This window comes from Podarcis liolepis (genome assembly GCF_965112155.1).
Source record: "Podarcis liolepis genome assembly, chromosome: 2".
In the NCBI taxonomy this organism is placed as follows: Eukaryota; Metazoa; Chordata; class Lepidosauria; order Squamata; family Lacertidae; genus Podarcis; species Podarcis liolepis.
The window spans coordinates 107989804-108010641 of NC_139555.1; the positions used below are offsets into that span (position 1 = coordinate 107989804).

The window sequence follows — 20838 nt, forward strand, 5'->3', positions numbered from 1 at the left end:
CTGCTGTAGGGCAGCAAATCAAGACTCTGGGTTTCAAATCTACTAAATTAACCTTGAATTGTGCCGCGTGATCAGTTCTCCACATTACTGGGGGAAAGGAGAAGGAAATTGCTTATGTGATGTTATGCTAGGCCTTTGGGGAAATTTCCATTGGCTGTTCACTCAAACCTTCCAAGCCAACGCCGCATCAAAGAAAACAACAACAACCACAGATTTCCTTTGGGATAATGCCTTTTTTTTTTAATTACTTGCCCGTGGATTTACAGTTAAAAGTCCATTCCACGGAAGGACTCCAATAACTCGAGACACACAAAAAATAAAATAATTATATATAGTACACGAAACAAACACAACGTTATTTGTGGTATAATACATTTTCTTCCTTATCAGCAGTACAATATATTGTGGAAAGGGGAGTGGACTTTGGGGAAATAAGGTATGTACATTGAACTTCAGATTTCTCCCCTCAGATGGTACCTGGGTCAAGTTTAGAAGCTGGTTAGAATCACTGACAGATTTTTTTTTTAGCTAGCCAGAAAGATAAATGACCACACAGCACCACCCACTGGTCATTTATGAAATAACTGCATTGGGAACTTCAGGTCACTTTAATGCCTTTCAGTAAATACCAGTTCATGTCAAATAGTTATTCCTTCTGCCATTTAACACGGTGTCAGCAGTGTGTACTAGACCCTGTAAAGAACAGAGAAACTGGGGAGTTTTGCCTAGGAGGTTTACACTTCCCAGACAAGGCAGACAAGAAATTAGTAGAGGAAGATGGCAGAGATGGATAAACTAAAAGAAAACCAATCATTCTTCTCCAAGATCTCGTCTTCTCCCACGTCAAGTGACACTTGGAGGTACCAGAACTTCTGAAGACTTAGTCAAATGTGGAACCAGTCACTCCTTGCAGATTTAGCCTGTTCTGCTCAGTTATGGGGCAGGGCTTAATCTGAACTAGGGGATGACGGAAGCCTGAAATCTGATTCCAAACTCTAAACCCTAACAAAGTAAAGGGGGTCCTGCCATGTATGGAGCACATTTCCCGCCCGCCCCCCTCACCAAGCCAATGCATCTTGTAGCTTCTGAGACAGCTTGATATCTCTCTCTAGAAAATAACTTAAGCCCTGCAGCACGAGAGTCTCCCTAACTCTTGCAGGTCCATTCGTAAACCCAGAGCCTCATGCTTGGCTGAAATCTCAGTTTCTCCACCACCAGCAGCCCTCCCCAAATTTAGCTGCCCCCATGCCGTAGCCTGAGCCATTTGGAGATGGCTTGTTTGGCCATCTTGTTGAGGGTCTTCAAATCTTGGGAAGCAGGGATTGCCACTTTGAGGGGCTCCAGGTAGGTTGTTCTGCAGGTTCAGGTGAATATGGGTGTCTGGGGGCATCCAAACCACATTAGCTGTGGAGAGACAAATGAAGATACACAAACAATAAATATCAAGACTAGGTTGGAAGGCACTGCTTGCATTTCAGGATCCCAGTTGCTCAGTGGAGGAACCTCAAGGGTGTTTCTGTATAGGAGGTGTCAGACATCTTATTTTTATTTTATTTTATGAAATTTGTAAACCACTTGATTGCAAATAGAATCTCCAGGCGGTTTATAAAAAAGAAAACAAACATCAAAATTATCAATAAAAAGGAGTTAAAAACAGCAATTTTTAAAAATGCAGAAAATAATTAAAATATAAAATAAGCTAAAAACATATTAAAAATACTTGCTGGCTTCTACATCTGGATAGGCTTGTCTGAACAAAAATTGTTTTTAGCAGGCGCTTCCAGGCACAATTAAGATTGTGATGACATTTAATGCTCCTCAGCAGTTCAGAGCCAATATATTAAATGACCGTCTACGTCATGGAAGGGGAAAACAGTGGCATTCCGGTCATTGATGGACTACAACTCCCATGATTCAGTGGGTTTCTCCAGACTGTAGTCATGATGAGGGAAGCTACAGTGTATGATTGGTTGAGAGATCAGAGGAGCTGCTTCTGGCAAGCAAAAACACTTTGTCCTTCGAGCCGGAATCGAACCAGCGACCTAAGGATGGCTTGGACGACAATCTACAGTCCTCCGCTCTACCGGCTGAGCTACCGAAGGAACAAACCTGAAGCTTTGCCTTGTTCTTTTCAACTTTGGATGTGGCTTCCTTTTTAAAAATAGATAGCAATTAGCCTACAGGGCATGGAAGTGGAATTTCAATGAAAGCTTCCATATATTCCTTGAGAAATCTTGGCACAAAGTCATGACGCTACTGAGGCAGCAGGGGCAGCTCTGGTACCTGTGTGGATCACAGCATCACCAAAAGATGATGAACTGAGATGTGGGGAATCCCTTATAGCAGAAATGGGAGTGTTCAGCCCTCCAAATGGTGCTGGGGCTGGTGGGATTTGGAGTTCATGACCCACTGAAAATCCCCAGGGTTGCCCCCTCATCCTAAAATTTCCATGGCCTGCAATTCGATACTTAAGCAGCTATCTCCTACAAACATGTTTAGGGCCATCTATAGTTCGCGAGTGGCACTGTGGGTTAAACCACAGAAGCCTAGGTTCAGTTTGAAAGCACAAAGTGCAAGTCGATAAAAAGGTATCACTCTGGTGGGAAGGTAAACAGTGTTTCCGTGCGCTGTTCTGGTTTGCCAGAAGTGGCTTAGTCATGCTGGCCACATGACCCGGAAGCTGTACGCCGGCTCCCTCAGCCAATAAAGCGAGATGAGCGCCACAACCCCAGAGTCATCCGCGACTGGACCTAATGGTCAGGGGTCCCTTTACCTTTACAGTATGTTTGAGCCCGTGTTTGCAGGGCTGGATTTAGGGTTTGATGAGGCCCTAAGCTACTGAAGGTAATGGGGCCCTTTACATGTCCAGCTCTCCTTTGTCAACAACAAATTATTGCTGTTTTTTGTGTTGAATATATGCTATGTGGTAATTTATGGACCTAATAGGTATCTAAAGCCATTTGCACATAACAAAATATGTATTTTACCAAAGTAATTGTTGAACTGAAATACAATTAAGAAGAAGTATACTAATAGTGAAATACAATTAAGAATAAGTATATTAATAGTGATAGTGATATTTTAGGGAGCAGGCTAGCAGGCGGGACCCATTACTTACATCACAGGAGCCTACAGAACACAAAACACTGTTGCTGTATGTAGGTTTTATTTTATTTGTTTTTTATCTTATATTTTGGAAATGTACATCCAGGTTTTTTCCCTTTAAATTTTTTGGAGGCCCCCAAGAGAGTGGGGCTCTAAGCTATAGCTTGTTTTGCTTATACAGTGGTGCCCCGCAAGACGAATGCCTCGCAAGACAAAAAACTCGCTAGACGAAAGGTTTTTTCATTCGCGATTTGCCTCGCAAGACGAATTCCCCTATGGGCTTGCTTCGCAAGACGAAAACGTCTTGCGACTGTGTTAAACCGTTTAAACTGTGCTTCGCAAGAAGAAAAATTCGCTAGACGGCAAAAATTGCGGAATGAATTAATTTCGTCTTGCGGGGCACCACTGTACATAAATCTGGCACTGTGTGTTTGGCTTGCATAAAGCTGCCAGATTCAATGCCTGGCAAGGTTAGTTTTCAAGTATCTGGAAATCGAGAAGGTGCAGTAGACTCACCATCTGCAGACTTCTCTGATGACTTCCTGGAAAAAAAGAGAGAGAAGGTGATATTAGATGGATAGGTCAAGGTGGTAATCTTGTCTATATCGATGGAGCAGGAGCAAACAGAAAATGTGTTGAGTCAGATTCATATTGATTGGCAGTAGGTTCAGCAAAGCCAGAATTTATTCTATATTGTTTATTTATGATGGTGCTTATATACTGCACTCTCATAAAATATCAGGGCAGTGTACAGTAATATACAAACTTTTTTTTTTTTAAAAAAAGACCATTAAAAGCCTTACAGATCAATCATGAAAATGACCAGCTACTCAATAAAATTTTAAACACCTGCATAGGCCCGTCAACATAGAAAAAAACGGAGAATGTTTCTTTGCACAAGCGTAATTTAATTGGAATTCAATGCCAAAAGATATATGGTGATGACCATGGACTTTGATGGCTCGTAAATGGAAGCAGTCACATCCACAGAGGATTATTTATTTATTTGCAATGTTGATAAGGGCCCTGATAAGGCCAGTGGCTCATCTAGTCGAGCCTCTTTTATCATGGCAGCCAACCAGATGCTTATGGGAAGCCCCCAAGGAGGAGACGAGTGCCTCAAAAATCAATTGCTCCTATCTGCGCATTATGCTTATTTAGTCCACATTATCCCAGTCAAGGCAGAGCTCTTATGAATGCAAACTAGACAATGCAAGTGTCCAAACGAAGGTCAGCAAAGGGCTTGAAGGCAAGCGTCCCCAAGCCCAGATGAAGACATATCTTCCAGCATCTCACAAGTTAAACCAAGCCAGGCCATGCTTGTGTTACCCCAGTTCTTACGCCAAAAATTGCAGTCTGAATGTTGTCCCCTCCTGAACCAGGTACACATTTTGTGCTGTATTTGTCCCTCCTGCCGTAGCCTGCTCTCCAGTCTCCGCAGGCAAGAGGGTATTTGGGTTAAAGGCAAATGAAATTGTCCTGCTGCACTAGGGATGAAGGGATCTGTGGTTCTTCAGATGTTATTGTGAGCTCCCATGAAGTTCACAAATTCCTCCATGCAACTCCTGGTTACTCCTTCAGAATAGTGAAGAAGAAGAAGAGGAGGAGGAGGAGGAGGAGGAGGAGGAGGAGGAGGAGGAGTTTGGCTTTGATATCCGCCAGTGTGGTGTAGTGGTTAAGAGCGGTAGTCACGTAATCTGGGAAACCGGGTTCGTGTCTCCGCTCCTCCACCTGCAGCTGCTGGGTGACCTTGGGCCAGTCACACTTCTGTGAAGTCTCTCAGCCCCACTCACCTCACAGAGTGTTTGTTGTGGGGGAGGAAGGGAAAGGAGAATGTTAGCCGCTTTGAGACTCCTGAAGGGGAGTGAAAGGCGGGATATCAAATCCAAACTCTTCTTCTTCTTCTTCTTCTTTATCACTACCCGAAGGAGTCTCAAAGTGGCTAACTATCTCCTTTCCCTTTCCCTTCCTCCCGCACAACAAACACTCTGTGAGGTGAGTGGGGCTGAGAGACTTCAGAGAAGTGTGACTGGCCCAAGATCACCCAGCAGCTGCATGTGGAGGAGCGGGGAATCGAACCAGGTTCACCAGATTACGAGTCCACTGCTCTTAACCACTACACCACAGATATATGAGCAGATTTTTTATTTATTTAAGTAAATGTAACTGTGAGGTAGGTTAGGCCGAGATGCAGTGATTGGCCCAAGGTCACCCTTCGTGAGCTTCGTGGCCAAGAGGGGATTTGAACCCTGGTCTCCTGGATCCTAGTCCAACACTCTAACCACTACACCACACTGGCAGCAACCTGGAGACCTGTGCTTTTAAATGTGTTGATGCAATGGATGGCACAGCAGCCCCAGGTCACTTGCCTGTTGCTTAGTCCCTGCTCCGGCTTCCCTGCTGTTTGGCACACCTGGAGTTTAGGTTTTCTGCCTCTTACCTCTGACACGGGACATTGCCCTTTCGATCCCTTGCTGCAGGAGGAGGAAAGGTAACAGCCATGGCTCCGCCATGCTTCTCTGCTCATTCCTCCCTCTACGACTTTGTCATTCCCCTTGCTTGCCCCACCTGCTGGGGCAATTAGGACTTCAGGTGTGCCACATATATGCAGCAGGCAATACAGTGGGGTGGACAGCCAGTACCATAAAAATCATGGGCAGGAGATAGAGTGGCCAGCCAACCACAACCTTGTCTAAAGGTAAAGGGACCCCTGACCATTAGGTCCAGTCGTGGCCAACTGGGGTTGCGGCGCTCAACTCGCTTTACTGGCCGAGGGAGCCGGCGTATAGCTTCCGGGTCATGTGGCCAGCATGACTAAGGCACTTCTGGCAAACCAGAGCAGTGCACAGAAATGCCGTTTACCTTCCCGCCAGAGCAGTACCTATTTATCTACTTGCACTTTGACGTGCTTTCGAACTGCTAGGTTGGCAGGAGCAGGGCCCTAGCAATGGGAGCTCACCTCGTCATGGGGATTCGAACCGCTGACCTTCTGATCGGCAAGTCCTAGGCTCTGTGGTTTAACCCACAGCACCACCCGTGTCCCATAACCTAGTCTAGTCAGCTCTTAAAAAGCAGCTTGACCTTTAGAAACAAGCTGGTGAAAATTTTACTCTGCGGTGATAAACTTGAGGCAGATACTTAGCGCTGACTCAGACCATTGGGCTGTCCAGCTCAGCATTGTCCTCAATGGCTATCCAAGATTTTCTCCCAGCCCTACGTGGAGACACCAGGGATCGAACCAGGGACCTTGTGCTTGCAAGGCAGAGGTTCTACCACTAAGCTACAGCTCTTCCACTACCCAGTCGCCGTTAACATCAGCCCATTGACGCTGATCTGGCACAGCTGCAGGGAATAGTTCAGACTCTCAATGGAAGACGACATGGAGGAACTCCAGGCCACTGTTTCTCCCTCTTCACCTGGAAGGCAGCTCCCGTAGTCTGTGGTGGGCGGCTCTGCTGCAAAACCCGATAGCTATCTGTGAAGGAGCAGTCAAGTTGAGCTGCACCAACGCAAGACATCTCTTTTTGCCAGCAGCATCGCACCTGGAATCCATAAACTTGCTCATTAGAAGCTGGCAAAGCTGGATGAGTCACTAATGCATGGCAGAATGTACCTAGTCAAATAAGTACTTTTGGGAAAAGATGCTCCCATCTAATAATGTCAAGCAGCGCACATCGCAGGAAACAGGGGCGAACCGGGCCACACAGTGAGAAAACAGTCATTATATTTAACTATGTAAATATAAGGCATACGTAGTCGTGCCACAAAAGGACACACCTGCTGTGCACTGGTGAGTGTAGATTGCTGACACCATATCCATGTTTTGCTCTCGCACAATCACTTGGGCAGGTTGAGATTTCTAAATACAGTGGTACCTCGGGTTAAGAACTTAATTCGTTCCGGAGGTCCATTCTTAATCTGAAACTGTTCTTAACCTGAAGCACCACTTTTGCTAATGGGGCCTCCTGCTGCTGCAGCGCCGCCGGAGCATGATTTCTGTTCTCATCCTGAAGCAAAGTTCTTAAGCCGAGGTACTATTTCTGGGTTAGCGGAGTCTGTAACCTGAAGCGTCTGTAACCTGAGGTACCACTGTAGTGGCATCTTCTGGTGGTTCTTATGCTTCTACTTTCGCTCGAGGCGCCTGACATGTTGGCACCTGGGGCACTGAGCTGCTCCCATCAGTTTGGGTTGAATCCAACTAGACAGAGCTCCCCCTCCTTCTGCTCCCAACCCAGATCTTCTCCAGAGGGTTGGGGGGACCTCTAGAGCAGATTTGGGGTGTGTGCATGCGCACGATAAGTTCTCTTGTCTTGTACAAGTGAAAGGTATTCTGTTCTTGCAATCACTCTAGCTCCATACACATTTGAAGCACTATCATACCGCCTTAAACAGTCATGGCTTCCCCCAAAGTCTCCTGGGATCTGCAGCTTGTTAAAGGTGCTGAGAGTTCTTAGGTGACCCCTATTCCCCTCGCGGAGCTACAAGTCTCAGCCATATCACAGTGGTTAGAGCATCTGTTTTGAATACAGGAGGTTCCAGGTTCAATCTAGGTAAGCCTGAGGAGGATCCTGATCTGGATCCCTGTTTTGCTGCAGGATCCAGTGTAGACCATGGTTTCCCAAACTTGGGCCTCCAGCTGTTTTTAGACTACAACACCCATCATCCCTTTCCACTGGTCCTGTTAGCTAGGGATTGTGGGATTTGTAGTCCAAAAAACAGCTGGAGAACCAACTTTGCGTAACCCTGGTGTTTACTGAGCTGGAGGGTCTGGTTCTCAGTAGAGGGCAGCTTCCTATGTTCCTATATTTTGGTTCAGTGGTAGATCATCTGCTTTGCGTCCAGAAGGTCCCAGGTTCCATCCCTGGCTTCTGCAGGTAGGGCTGGAAGAGAAGCCTCCCTGAAAGGCTGGAGAGCTTCTTTCAGTCAATGTAGACAATACTGAACTAGATGGACCAAGATGCAACTCTGGATAAGGGAGCTTCGTACGCTGCTTTAGATACGGAAGACTATCATGGCATCCTTGTGGACGGATGAGCCCGTGGTACTGGAGGAAAACTCGTGCCTGACACCTCTGCCCCAGACACAGGCAGCTCATAAATTCCTGGAGGCTGAGGTGGTTGTGGGTGACCTCATGTGCATCGAGTGGCTGGAGCATGCTGCGGAGCGGAGCGAAGGTTGCAAACTTTAATTGGCACGGCTGAGGCTCAAGGCATGTAACTGATGGGAAGGATTTCAGGGACACCACCCTCCCTCGTGACTCAATCACTCGTAGGCCAACCATTAGGTAAGGCAGCCCAAGACAATGGTGTGTTTATGTTGCTCCATGCCTCAACCTGGGTCGTAGCCAACCACTCCTGATTATCAGGCATGAACAGCACGTGGAATCCCAGGTGAGCAGGTGGCACACAGAGTCTTCGTCTTCGTCGTCGTCTTCTTCTTCTTCTTCTTCTTCCGTGAACACGGTTTTAAAAGTGAGTCTGTAAGTGACTGTGGAGGCCAGTTCTGGATCCACACGTCCTTCCTCAGCGGGGGCATTGGTTTCTGGGCGGGAGTTGATCACGATGAGGGTTTGCCAAGCGTGCCTTCCTCTTGGCACGTTTCTCCCTTGCGTCCTGAGTTTGAGCGTCTTCAAAGCCCATGACAAATTTGGTAAAGGCTGTTCTCCAATTGGAGCGTTCACAGGCCAGTGTTTCCCAGTTTTTGGTGTTTATACATGTGTGTCCAAATGTGTACATGGAAGGGGCTCCAACTCTTTCCCCATCAAAGCCAATCTCACCATTGTTAACAGCTGCATGGCAGAAATAAAACAGGCACAGCTTTTCCAAACACAAAGGTGACCATGATTGCATCTGTTGATTTCAGGTAACTGTACAACTGTTAAAGGTACAGATCCTCGGGGGGGGGGGGGGATAGCCTATTTAAGTGTAATTGGGGAAAGGAGAGATTTTAGGAACGCACAAGTTCTTGGGAGGTTAGTGAATCCCATAGCAGCGTTCTCCCTGCAAGTTGCAGATTTTTCACTAGGGTGACCACATAAGGAACACTGGAGGACCAGTGTTAGTTGTGTAGAGGAGGGAAATTAGGCAAACATGCCTGCCCCATAGGGACAGACAAAATTGCACTTACCGAAATTCATAATTCAGTTAAGGAGTCGAAACTGTGTCATTGTGAGCCCTGTCCTTTTGCAGCTCATTGCCTTGTTTTTCAGACATGCACACGCACCCTTCAATTTAGCAATTCATTTCGTACCTTGGTCTGGGGCTGCTTGTCCAAAATAGTGGGCCTGTCCCTTTAAATAATAAGCTCATGGATGGAGCCAATGTTCCACCCACCAAATGTGGTTGGAACCCCAAGCTGCCATCATCCCTCACCACTGGCCATGCTGGCAGGGGATGATGGGAGTCCAGCAACACCCTGCTAGCTACTCTGACATAGCAAACACAACAACATAGTTTATTTCCTTGAAAAGCCTGGAATTATAATAATAGCAAGAGGCCAGTAACCCTTTGGAGGAGCCAGAGTTATTTTCCTTCTGCTAGTTCTCCACCCATCTCTTCTAGCTCCCCTTCACTAGAGAGCCAGTGTGGTGTAGTGGCTAAAAGTGGTAGACTCGTAATCTGGTGAACCTGGTTCGCATCTCCGCTCCTCCACATGCTGCTGCTGTGGCCAGTCCTTGGGCCAGTCACACTTCTCTGAAAGGAAGGGAAAGGAGAATGTTGGCTGCTTTGAGACTCCTTTGGGTAGTGATAAAGTGGGGTATCAAATCCAAACTCTTCTTCTACTCTTCTTCTTCCTTTGTAATAATCCACAGCCATTCTACCTGTCCTCATATGATGACATCTCTTTCCAAAACCATCCTTTCTCCCAAGGGCCTGATAATCATTAGGGCTGCGGCATGTTCTCTGGACAGGCTCAACCAGATTGAGAAATTAGCCTTAATCAAAGGGATCCTGATCCCATCAGAATCCTCACTCCCTCCTACGGATCTGTCATTTTGCCAGGTGCGTTTCCTGCCTCCTCTCTCCACTTTCTCTCTTCGCTGCTATGTTCGGTTCCCATTATTAGAATGCTCTTCTGTCCTGCTCGATAAAGGTAAAGGTACCCCTGCCCGTACGGGCCAGTCGTGTCCGACTCTGGGGTTGCGCACCCATCTCGCTTAAGAGGCCGGGGGCCAGCGCTGTCCGAAGACACTTCTGGGTCATGTGGCCAGCATGACAAGCTGCATCTGGCGAGCCAGCACAGCACACAGAAACGCCGTTTACCTTCCCGCTAGTAAGCGGTCCCTATTTATCTACTTGCACCCGGGGATGCTTTCGAACTGCTAGGTTGGCAGGCGCTGGGACCGAGCAATGGGAGCGCACCCCGCCGCGGGGGTTTGAACCGCCGACCTGACGATCGGCAAGTCCTAGGCACTGAGGTTTTACCCACAGCACCACCCGCGTCCCTCTGTCCTGCTAAATGAGCCAAATCTCTTGAACAAATGAAGTAGGCTTCTGTTGCCTGCTTTGCCAATGTCAAAGGACACTAGGGAGGGGTTTTGGCTCAGTGCTACAGCATCCCACGGAGACAACCTGGGACTCTCTGCTTCAAGAGCAGGTGCTTTACCATAGAGCTGCTGACAGGTGTGTGTGTTTTAGCAGTGATTATATTTTCTGGTTTGTGTGTCCAATGAGCAGACTGGCCCCAGAGCTGTTGTCCCAGGAAGTGTCAGTCCTGGTGCTTCACAGCTGTGTAACTACGGCTAGTTAAGACTCCTAATCCTTCGAAATGGGATGATCATAGGTTGTAAGTTAAGGGATGAGCAAGCGGGAGCAGTCACGTGGACACCCTGCATTTCAGACCCTTTGTGCTTACGCCTACCTCTTGGGTCAGCTTGTTGGCTTAATATTCTGGGGTGACAATTAAAACCGTCTAGGCATGTACACACCAAAGCAAACACCTCTTCACTTTTATTGAGAGGTTAGTGATATTGCTGCAGTTGTTATAAGGTATGAGCAATACCAATTTAATGCAGATGTATAAAGCCCTGAGTGATTGGGCCCCTAATACAGTGGTACCTTGGTACTCAAACACTTTGGTTCTCAAACTCCGAAAACCTGGAAGTAAGTGTTCCGGTTTTTGAACATTTTTCAGAAGCCGAACATCCAATGTGGCTGTTGGCTATTGTTTCCAGGGCACCTGCACCAATCAGAAGCTGTGCCTTGGTTTTTGAACATTTCGGAAGTCAAATGGACTTCCAGAACTGATTAAGTCTGGCACTTTTGTTTTTTCTATTTGCGGTATTTTGTGTTTTTGAGGATTTTTTGATTAATTTGTTTTTGTAACTGTGTGGAATCCAGTTCAGCTACTGATTGGTTGATTGGTTGATTGATTGATTGATTGATTGGTTGATTGATTATGTGTCTGCGGAAGTGGATAAAAGCCCCCCATCCAAACAATGACTATCATCAGTGCAGGTAAGAAAATAATAATAATTTTAATTTTTATGATCTACAATACTGTCTTATTTATTTTATAGTACAGTACACTGATTATTGCTTTCATTTTATGGATCAATGGTCTCTTTAGATAGTAAAATTCAGGTTAAATTGCTGTTTTAGGAGTTGTTTTTAAAAGTCTGGAATGGATTAGTTTGTTTTGCATTACTTTCTATGGGAAAGCATGCCTTGGTTTTGGAATGCTTTGGTTTTGGAATGGACTTCCGGAATGGACTTCCGGAATGGATTAAGTTTGAGAACCAAGGTACCACTGTACCTGAAGGAGCATCTCCACCCTGCCTGGGTGCTAAGATCAAGAGGTGAGTCTGTGCATGCATGCTATGCCTTTAAAACACATTTCCCCCTTCAAAGAAGGGCAGGTCCCTTCCAACTCTACAGCTCCACAGTCGCAATGAAAATTATTCAAACCCCCCCTTGCACATCAGGTTTATTATCAAAATTCCCAGACTTTCAGCTGTTTGCAATGGGCAAATCAAACAAAAGCAATTGAAATAGCTCAACACAACGGAGGTTTCATAGTTCCCCCAAATTCAGCTGAAATTGCAACTTATACTGGTTTCTCCAGGCTCACGGGTGTTCAACCCCCTGAATAGAATCGCTCACAACAGCACAAATACAACAGGTATTTTCTCACACACACCTGATGCAACTAATAAAGGGCTCCATTAGTTGTACCAGGTGTTCTTGAGCTGGAACACATAGAATACCTGAACTGGCTAGGGGTTTGCTGAATTTGGCTGCATGTTAGAAATATGGCTAAGTCAGGTGACCCGAAAAAGCGGTTTCTTTCGATCTCACACGGCCCTGAAAAATCGCTTTTTTCCATTGTTTACGTATGTAACGACAGCAGCTAGGATTCTTTATGCACAGAAATGGAAAGATGAAGAAATTCCCACCAAAGAAGAACACATCAGCAAAGTGATGGACTACACTGAATAAACAAAGCTAACAGCTAAAATAAGAGAATGAAAGCCCTTTCTGGACAATTTAAAGAAATATTTTAATATGATAAATTCGCAATCAGGATTTGAACAGAAATAATTAGAGACTGTTGTATTATGGTTTTGATATTAAAGAGTGAAGAGAGCAATGGGAAAAAACCATGGGAAATGGGATGGGAAGTCAATAAAGCAAAAGAAGAATTTATTATGTATTGGAATTTTATGTGAAATTTGTGGAAATTTAATAAAATACATTATTTTTAAAAGGTGCTTTTTTCAGGGCCAGATCGCGTCGCCAGAGTGCACGAGACAACGGCACCCAAAATGGCCACCGAGATCTCTTGTGTAAATACGAGATGTCCCATTTTTTCCGGGACACTTGGTGGGGATGTTCCTATCCGTGGCTTATTTGAATCCAGGTGTTTTCAGTCCTTGTCAGACACAGAGGAGCCCACTCCTAGGCCAGCGGATCTCATAAACAAGACAGAACATTGATCCATGTAGCTCAGCCAGTGTCTACACTTGGGGTGGGCTGCCTTTTTTCTTCGTTGTTGTTGATCTACAACTCCCATCAGCCCCAGCCAGTGTGGTCAATGGTCAGGGATGATGGGAGCTGGAGTCCAACAATGGCCAAGAGTGAAAACTTTGTGACCTCGCTTTCCCGGAAAGACTTTAAAAAAATATATGCCCAGTTTCAGCAATGGCATCACTCATTGGCATGTGCTGCCATCCTGCCGCCCCACCAGTATTGCTGCGTATCTCGCCCGTCGAGAACAGCAAGGCCACTCTATCTGATCTCCACCTTAGCTATGTAGGAGATGCTGAAGCAACAGAAGGCGAAGGATTTGTGGGATGTGCCCGATAAATTGTGGCTGGTGCAATCTGGGAAGGCAAGGCAGATCAGGCGCATGAAATTTCCACTGCACGAGGTTCTTCCACTAAATTCCAAATTCTGTCTTATGCTTTGCCCTGTTCTGTTTTGAGTAGGCATTACGTAAGGAAGGCTGGATCTTATCGGATTATCGTCTTGTTGCAGCAGCAAGAAGGCACAAGTTTTAAGACTTCCAGGAGAACGAAAATTCAGCGTTAAAAAACACAAGAGGGATGTTGTAACTCAAATCTGGGCTTGCGATCAGACTAAATTCATTACCGATGGAAATGGATTGGATTACCCTCAGGATAGTGTATGATAAGAGCAGCAAGCTTTGCATATACACACAAACAGAAAACCTTGCTAGGCTCTCATATATGCATATTTGCAAGAAGAGAAACCACTATTTTAAAAACACCCGTATGGCTATCATCCTCATGTAATATGTAATTATTACATAATACATAGTTGTCCATTTTTGCGGCTTTTCTTTCCGTCTTCTGATTCTCCTCTTTGCTTTTTCCTGTAGTATCAAGTTTCCTCCTCTATCTCCTCCTTCCATGAAGATTCTAGTTGAGGTTGCCAACTTCTTTCCCAGCCCACGCACCTGCGCCTTTCATATAGCAGCTTGCTCTGCAGACCTTAGCAAGTGAATATGCATATTTCCATGTCTTAAGAAAGGTTCACTGGCTGATATAGGCAGCTCAAGCTCTAGACGAAAGAGACCATGCCTCTTTCTCAACCACCCCAGGTTAGTTGGCCGCTGTAATTCGAGTCCAATATCTGAATCAAATATCTGAGATCCCTGCTCCATTAAGTTACAGATAGGTAGCCGTGTTGGTCTGCCATAGTCAAAATAAAAAAAATCCTTCCAGTAGCACCTTAAAGACCAACTAAGTTAGTTCTTGGTATGAGCTTTCGTGTGCATGCACACTACTTCAGATACACAGAAGGTCTGAAGAAGTGTGCATGCACACGAAAGCTCATACCAAGAACTAACTTAGTTGGTCTTTAAGGTGCTACTGGAAGGATTTTTTTTATTCTGCTCCATTAAGTGTTCACCCTACTCCGTTCTCTCGCAATGCGTTTGGAAATCCCCCTTCCAGAATGGAGCTCACTAGGTTTGCCAACTTTTTCCTGCCTCTACGAAAGCTATCCCCTTACTTTTTTTGATTTTATTCATTATTTTTCACCACACCACCCTCATCAGCCCCAGCCAGAACAGCTAATGGTCAGGGATAAGGGGAGTTGTAATCCAGCAAAATCTGCATAGCTTCCAATATGAAAATAGGGGTGTCCTAAGTGGGTGGTGCTGTGGGTTAAACCACAGAGCCTAGGACTTGCCGATCAGAAGGTCGGCGGTTCGAATCCCCACGACAGGGTGAGCTCCCGCTGCTCGGTCCTTGCTCCTGCCAACCTAGCAGTTTGAAAGCACGTCAAAGTGCAAGTAGATAAATAGGTACCGCTCTGGCGGGAAGGTCAACAGCATTTCAATGCACTGCTCTGGTTTGCCAGTAGCGGCTTAGTCATGCAGGCCACATGACCCGGAAGCTATACGCTGGCTCCCTCGGCCAATAAAGCGAGATGAGCGCCGCAACCCCTGAGTCAGCCACGACTGGACTTAATGGTCAGGGGTCCCTTTACCTTTAAGGGAAAGCAGGACATTCTGGGATCAAATCAGAAACCGGGACAGCTGCTATCATTCCAGGACTGTCCCTGGAAAATAGGGACAATCGAAGGCTCTGCCTCTGAAGGGCAGACGGTTCCCTGTCCCTCCAGATAATACAAAGCGGCTTTGCTCTCCTTCCTCTTTCTATCTGCCGCTCTGAGATCCAGGCTACCTGTAATGCTAATGTCAACGGCATACCAGATGAGCCTGTTTTCCGTTTCGGTTGAGGCATTTTTTGCGTGTGTGTGTGTGCGCGCATGTTATTTTAAATGTGGAAATCCTGGGGACTGGATGTCTGACGGTGCAATCCTAGACATGTCTGTTCAGTTCCGCTGAGTTCTGCGGGGCTTCTTTCCGTGCAAGTGGATATAAGTTTGGAGCCTCAGGCTGGACAAATGCAAGACAACGAGGAACATTTCACTGTGCAGGTCAAAGGCACGGAGCCTTGCTCGGATTTTGAGGAGGGTGAGGTTTCGGGATCTGCAGAGATCCTTCTCTCCCCCTGCTCCTTCTGTAAAATGCATCCCCCCTTAAAGGTGATATACAAATAATAAGAGTTCTTCATGGGCATCATGCCCTTCTTTGTGTTTATAGAATAACAGAGCTGCAGAGCTGGAAGTCCAGCCCCACGCAGTGCAGGAATCACAGCTCAAGAACCCCTGGCCATCCTACCTCTGCTTAAAAACCTCCACTGAAGGAGTAGTCCCCAGAGCGTTCCTCCCGGGGAGCCTCCAAACTGACAGGCCTGCCTTCCCATATAACTCGAGTGTTCCTGCTGTCTTGCCATGGCTGCCTAAGTCTGCAGGAGGGATGGGGAAACCTTGGGTCTCCCAGATAACAAATTGGACCGTTCACCCATCTAGCCCTGCAGTGGCTCACCAGAGTCTCCAACTCTCAGAGTCCTTCCCAGCCTTCCCTGGAGGTGCTGAGAATTACCTGCGTGCAGAGAGCACGCTCTACCGCTAAGCATCAGCCTCTCCCGTAGCTCGGAGGAGACAAATTTGCTCTGCTTGAGAAAATGTATGAACACGGCTGGAAGGGAATTTCCCTAGGGAAACAGCACATGATGAAAAGGAAAGGGAAAAAAGGCCTGTCGTATCAATCCGTGTGGCTCCCTCACCCTGTGGTTGCTATACACCCAGATTGAAAGATTGAAAGAGGTCCAGTGTCAGATCTTCATCTTATCATAGCAACATTTCTCCCATGAAAATAGGGATGTCCTAAGGAAAAGTGGGACATTCCAGGGTCAAATCAGAAACTGCAATGGCTTCTGTAAATCTGGGGCTGTCCCTGGAAAATAGAGACAGCTGGAGGGTCTTTCTTATGAAGTATGCTCCTGATGTTCTAGGCCAGGCTACTGAGGTTCTAGAGCAGGGATGGGCAGCCTGTTGTCCTCCATATGTTGTTGGATTTCAACTCCCATCAGCCCAAGCCAATGGTCAAGGATGGCAGAAGGACCATGTGTTTCCCCATCCCTCTTCTAGGCAGAGATGTTTTGGACTACAATTCCCATCAGCCCCAGCTGCAGTTGTAGTCCAAAACCTATTGAGGGCACCAAGCTGGCAAAGGCTGACATATGAGGAAGGGGAAAGGAGGGGTATCTCTTGCTGCTGGTTAAGTCTCTGGTTTTCAGTTATTGATGCTGTCCAACTGTAAGAAAACATCCCCGTGCTCTTCAGTATCTACTCTCTTTTCTTGGCTTTAATTGCTGGAGTAACAGTCAGAAATTCAACAGGAACTGTTTTGTGCATCCCAGTGCTGGGGAAAAGCTTCACTGACTGAATTTCTGCCTGTCCTCTTAAAAGCAGAAGTGGACTGTGACTTTCTTTCCACACTCAGTCTTGTGCTGCTCATTGTTTATATTCAGTTAAAGGGAAAGGTTTGAAACGGACCTTATACAGTGGTACCTCAGGTTACATACACTTCAGGTTACAGACTCCCCTAACCCAGAAATAGTGCTTCAGGGTAAGAACTTTGCTTCAGGATGAGAACAGAAATTGTGCTCTGGCGGTGCGGCAGCAGTGGGAGTCCCCATTAGCTAAAGTGGTGCTTCAGGTTAAGAACAGTTTCAGGTTAAGAACGAACCTCCGGAACGAATTAAGTACTTAACCCGAGGTACCACTGTATAGCAATAGATCTTCCCGGTGAAGGAATTTGTTTAAAAATGTGAAAGAAAGAAAAAACACAAGACCCTGGATTCCTGCAAATTTATCTCAGATTCTGCGACAAAAGCCTTTCCATGAAAGGTGGTAGCTTAATTGGAATTCATGTTTTCTTCATGGAAAGCCCTTCTCCCGAGACCTTTAGGGGCCGGTTGTGGTTGTTCCTTGGGGAAGAAGGGCCAGATGCAAATGCAATAATACCAAACAAATCAATTCAGCGATGAGAGGCACTCTGCACATACTCAGAGACCTTCTATCCTCTTTTTTTGCAATTTCTAGAACTGAGTCCTGACATTGACCCTTGGGGAGCCCCGACTCCCCTGACTCTCGTGCCATACCTTTTCCTCCTGGATGCCGGTTGCAGGAATCCATCCCCCACGGCGCCTCCTGGGCTTGGGTGCGAGGGGCACATGAGCTGTCTTGGCATTGAGATGTTGGGTGATCTTGACCTCCACCGCCAGCTTGACGTTGGTCCGCAGGTTCTTCCTCTCAAAAACTGCCTTGCACTGGGGGCAAGAGAGTACCCTGGGGCCCTTCCCAGTGGCGGCCGCCTCTTCCCAGTAGCGGGTGATGCAGGCCCGGCAGTAGCTGTGGTCGCAGTCCAAGATCACTGGGTCCTTGAAGTGCCCCCTGCAGGCGGGGCAGATAGCTGCCTTCTGCAGCTGAGCCACGAGCCCTTTGCCTTCCATGCTGCGTGTGTGCGTCTCTGTCGGTCTGTGTGTTCTGTGGTTTGATGCTGCCAGCCAAGTGCTTGGCTCTTTATAGAAGGGGGCGGGGCCACCGGGGAGGTCTGGGGCGGAGCACCCTCCCAGCTCCAGCTGCAGGTAAACAACTCTTGCACAACCAGCCTCTTCGCTCCGCGGCGAGCTCAGCTTTCTCTGCCAAGATGTGGCAGGAACTGCCTCTAGGATGGAAGACGAGCTCGTTTTTGGCTCTCGGGGAGATTCTGCCGTCTGATAAGCCATAGCTGTTAATGCTGGCGGGGGCAAGGGAGGCGGGAGGAGGTGCAGCTGGGGTTTTATCTGCAGTGCTAGGGCTGGGATCCTGATGCCCATCTTTCCTTGAGCTTGGCAGATCTGCCCCAAAGCAGGAATGGATCTCGGGCCAGCCCAAGACATTTTGCTGCCTGAGGCAGAGGACAAGGTGGTGCTCTTCTCCACCGCATCTGGGGGCAAGGGACAGAGGTCAGCAGTGGGGCATCTTCTTTGAATGCAGAAGGTCCTAGGTTCAACTCTCCATAGCAACTCCCAAGTAATAATAATAATAATATATAATAATTTATTATTTAAACCCCGCACATCTGGCTGGGTTTCCCCAGCCACTCTGGGCAGCTTCCAACAGAACACTAAAATACAATAACCTATTAAACATTAAATGCTTCCCTAAACAAGGCTGCCTTCAGATGTCTTCTAAAAGTTTGGTAGTTATTTTTCTCTTTGACATCTGGTGGGAGGGCGTTCCACAGGGCGGGTGCCACTACCGAGAAGGTGCTCTGCCTGGTTCCCTGTAACTTGGCTTCTCGTAGTGAGGGAACCGCCAGAAGGCCCTCGGCGCTGGACCTCAGCATCTGGGCTGAACGATGGGGTGGAGATGCTCCTTCAAGTATACTGGACTGAGGCCGTTTAGGGCTTTAAAGGTCAGCACCAACACTTTGAATTGTGCTCGGAAACATACTGGGAGCCAGTGTAGGTCTCTCAAGACCGGTGTTATATGGTCTTGGCGGCCGCTCCCAGTCACCAGTCTAGCAGCCGCATTCTGGATTAGTTGTAGTTTCCGGGTCACCTTCAAAGGTAGCCCCACACAGAGTGCATTGCAGTAGTCCAAGCAAGAGATAACCAGAGCATGCACCACTCTGGTGAGACAGTCCGTGGGCAGGTGGGGTCTCAGCCTGCATACTAGATGGAGCTGATAAACAGCTGCCCTGGACACAGAATTGACCTGCGCCTCCATGGACAGCTGTGAGTCCAAAATGACTTCCAGGCTGCGCACCTGGTCCTTCAGGGGCACAGTTACCCCATTCAGGACCAGGGAGTCCTCCACACCCGCCCGCCTCCTTTCCCCCCGAAACAGTACTTCTGTCTTGTCAGGATTCAACCTCAATCTGTTAGCCGCCATCCATCCTCCAACTGCCTCCAGACACTCACACAGGACATTCACCTCCTTCACTGGTTCTGATCTGAAAGAGGGGTAGAGTGCGCCATCCATACAGACATCAATATGGGCTGCCGCTTGCATGGCGACCATACAGGCCGCCATGTGAGCGGCATCCCCTATAGACTGTGCATATGCGACAGCCAGTATGGACTGCACATGCGTAGCAGCCCGTATGGTTGCTGTGCGAAACGCAGCCTGTACGGACGCCCGTCTGGACGGCGCGATAGAGCAGCAGCCCGTATGGAAGCTGCGCAAGTGGCGCCCATACTGACTGCGCACGTCCTCGGCTGCTCTACAGCTGGGGGGAGGCAGGGGGCCATCTTGTCACACACACCCCAGAGTGGTAGCCGGGGCGACCCGCCCCCCACTTTGTACACCCCTGCTGGTAGTGATGGGGTGAGATCTTCTACCACACAGGCTACATTAAGGAGCGCAGGGCAGGCTGTGGGAAACAGACAGCTCTTCCTTCCAGCTCCTTACCTCCAGTCCTTTGCTGCCAGCATCTGCTGCCTGAGGTGTCCACTTCACTCTGCCAAATGGCAGGGCCAGCTCTGAATGGTTCTAAAGAGCTCTGGTAAATTCATGCGCATGAACACCGAGAATCATGTACACCCTGATGTTTCACGTGCTACAGCTGACCTCATCTATTTTAAAGTTTTGATAAACCAGGCAATTTCACATTTTTCTAGTATAACTCTGGGCTTTTTAAGATCTTTGGAACCGGGACAGGACTATGGCAGAGTTAAGTCAATCCAGAATCATAGAAATGTAGAGTTGGAAGGGACAACGAGAAGCCAGCAAAGAGGCTTTCACGATGTACCGTATTGGCTCAAATATAAGCCGCACCCGCAAATAAGCCTCACCTTTAAAATTTGGGGGGGGGGGGGAGGAAAAAAGACAATACTCAAATACAAGCCTCTTCCTTAAAATTCTGCAGGCACTCACAGCCATAAATGGCAAATGTAGAAGGAAATCCTACAGCGATATCGTAAAAGCCAAATTTTGTAAGGCCGCGAATATAAGCCGCACTTTAACTTTTCATGGTCGGAATTGGGGGGGGGGGGAGAGTGCGGCTTATATTCGGGCCAATACGGTATTAATATATCGCAAAAAGTAACAATCCACACCACATGTCAGCACACCATGGGGCCAACAGCAGCGGGGCAGGCTGACATCACGCAAGCAACCTGCAAGATGTGCTTGCATGGCATGCTGACATTGTGTGGCCCCTGGCCCCCTCAATCGTGGGGGGAGGTGGCCCACAGGGCCCACTGAGGGATCCTTGGTTTGCAAGAATAAGGGCGTATGTACCTATTTTTGTTTATGAAATGCTGGAGGTTGTGGCATGGAGAACACGGGTGGTGGTAGGCAGTTATTCCAGGTTAGGGAAGCCAGAGTACAAGGTGTGTTGACCCCGATAAAGATCTCTCAGTCATGG

The 20838-nt window shown here is 47.5% G+C and overlaps 1 protein-coding gene across 1 annotated transcript; it reads right to left on the minus strand.

The window, feature by feature from the left end:
- Nucleotides 1-213: 213 nt before the first annotated feature.
- RNF39 (ring finger protein 39) lies at nt 214-18316 on the minus strand. Its single transcript, XM_083493385.1, has 3 exons — nt 17585-18316; nt 3622-3647; nt 214-1404 (listed from the first exon to the last, which is right to left on the minus strand). Exons 1-3 carry the CDS (start codon nt 18299-18301, stop codon nt 1401-1403), a joined length of 747 nt encoding a protein of 248 aa, XP_083349511.1. The 5' UTR covers nt 18302-18316; the 3' UTR covers nt 214-1400.
- Nucleotides 18317-20838: the final 2522 nt, after the last annotated feature.

Coding starts and splice junctions, on each gene's coding strand:
- RNF39 (XM_083493385.1), bottom strand. CDS start 18,301: ATGGGCATCAGGATCCCAGCCCTAGCACTGCAGATAAAACCCCAGCTG. Junction 3,648..17,584: donor CCGGCATCCAGGAGGAAAAG/GTATGGCACGAG, acceptor CTTTTTTTCCAG/GAAGTCATCAGAGAAGTCTG.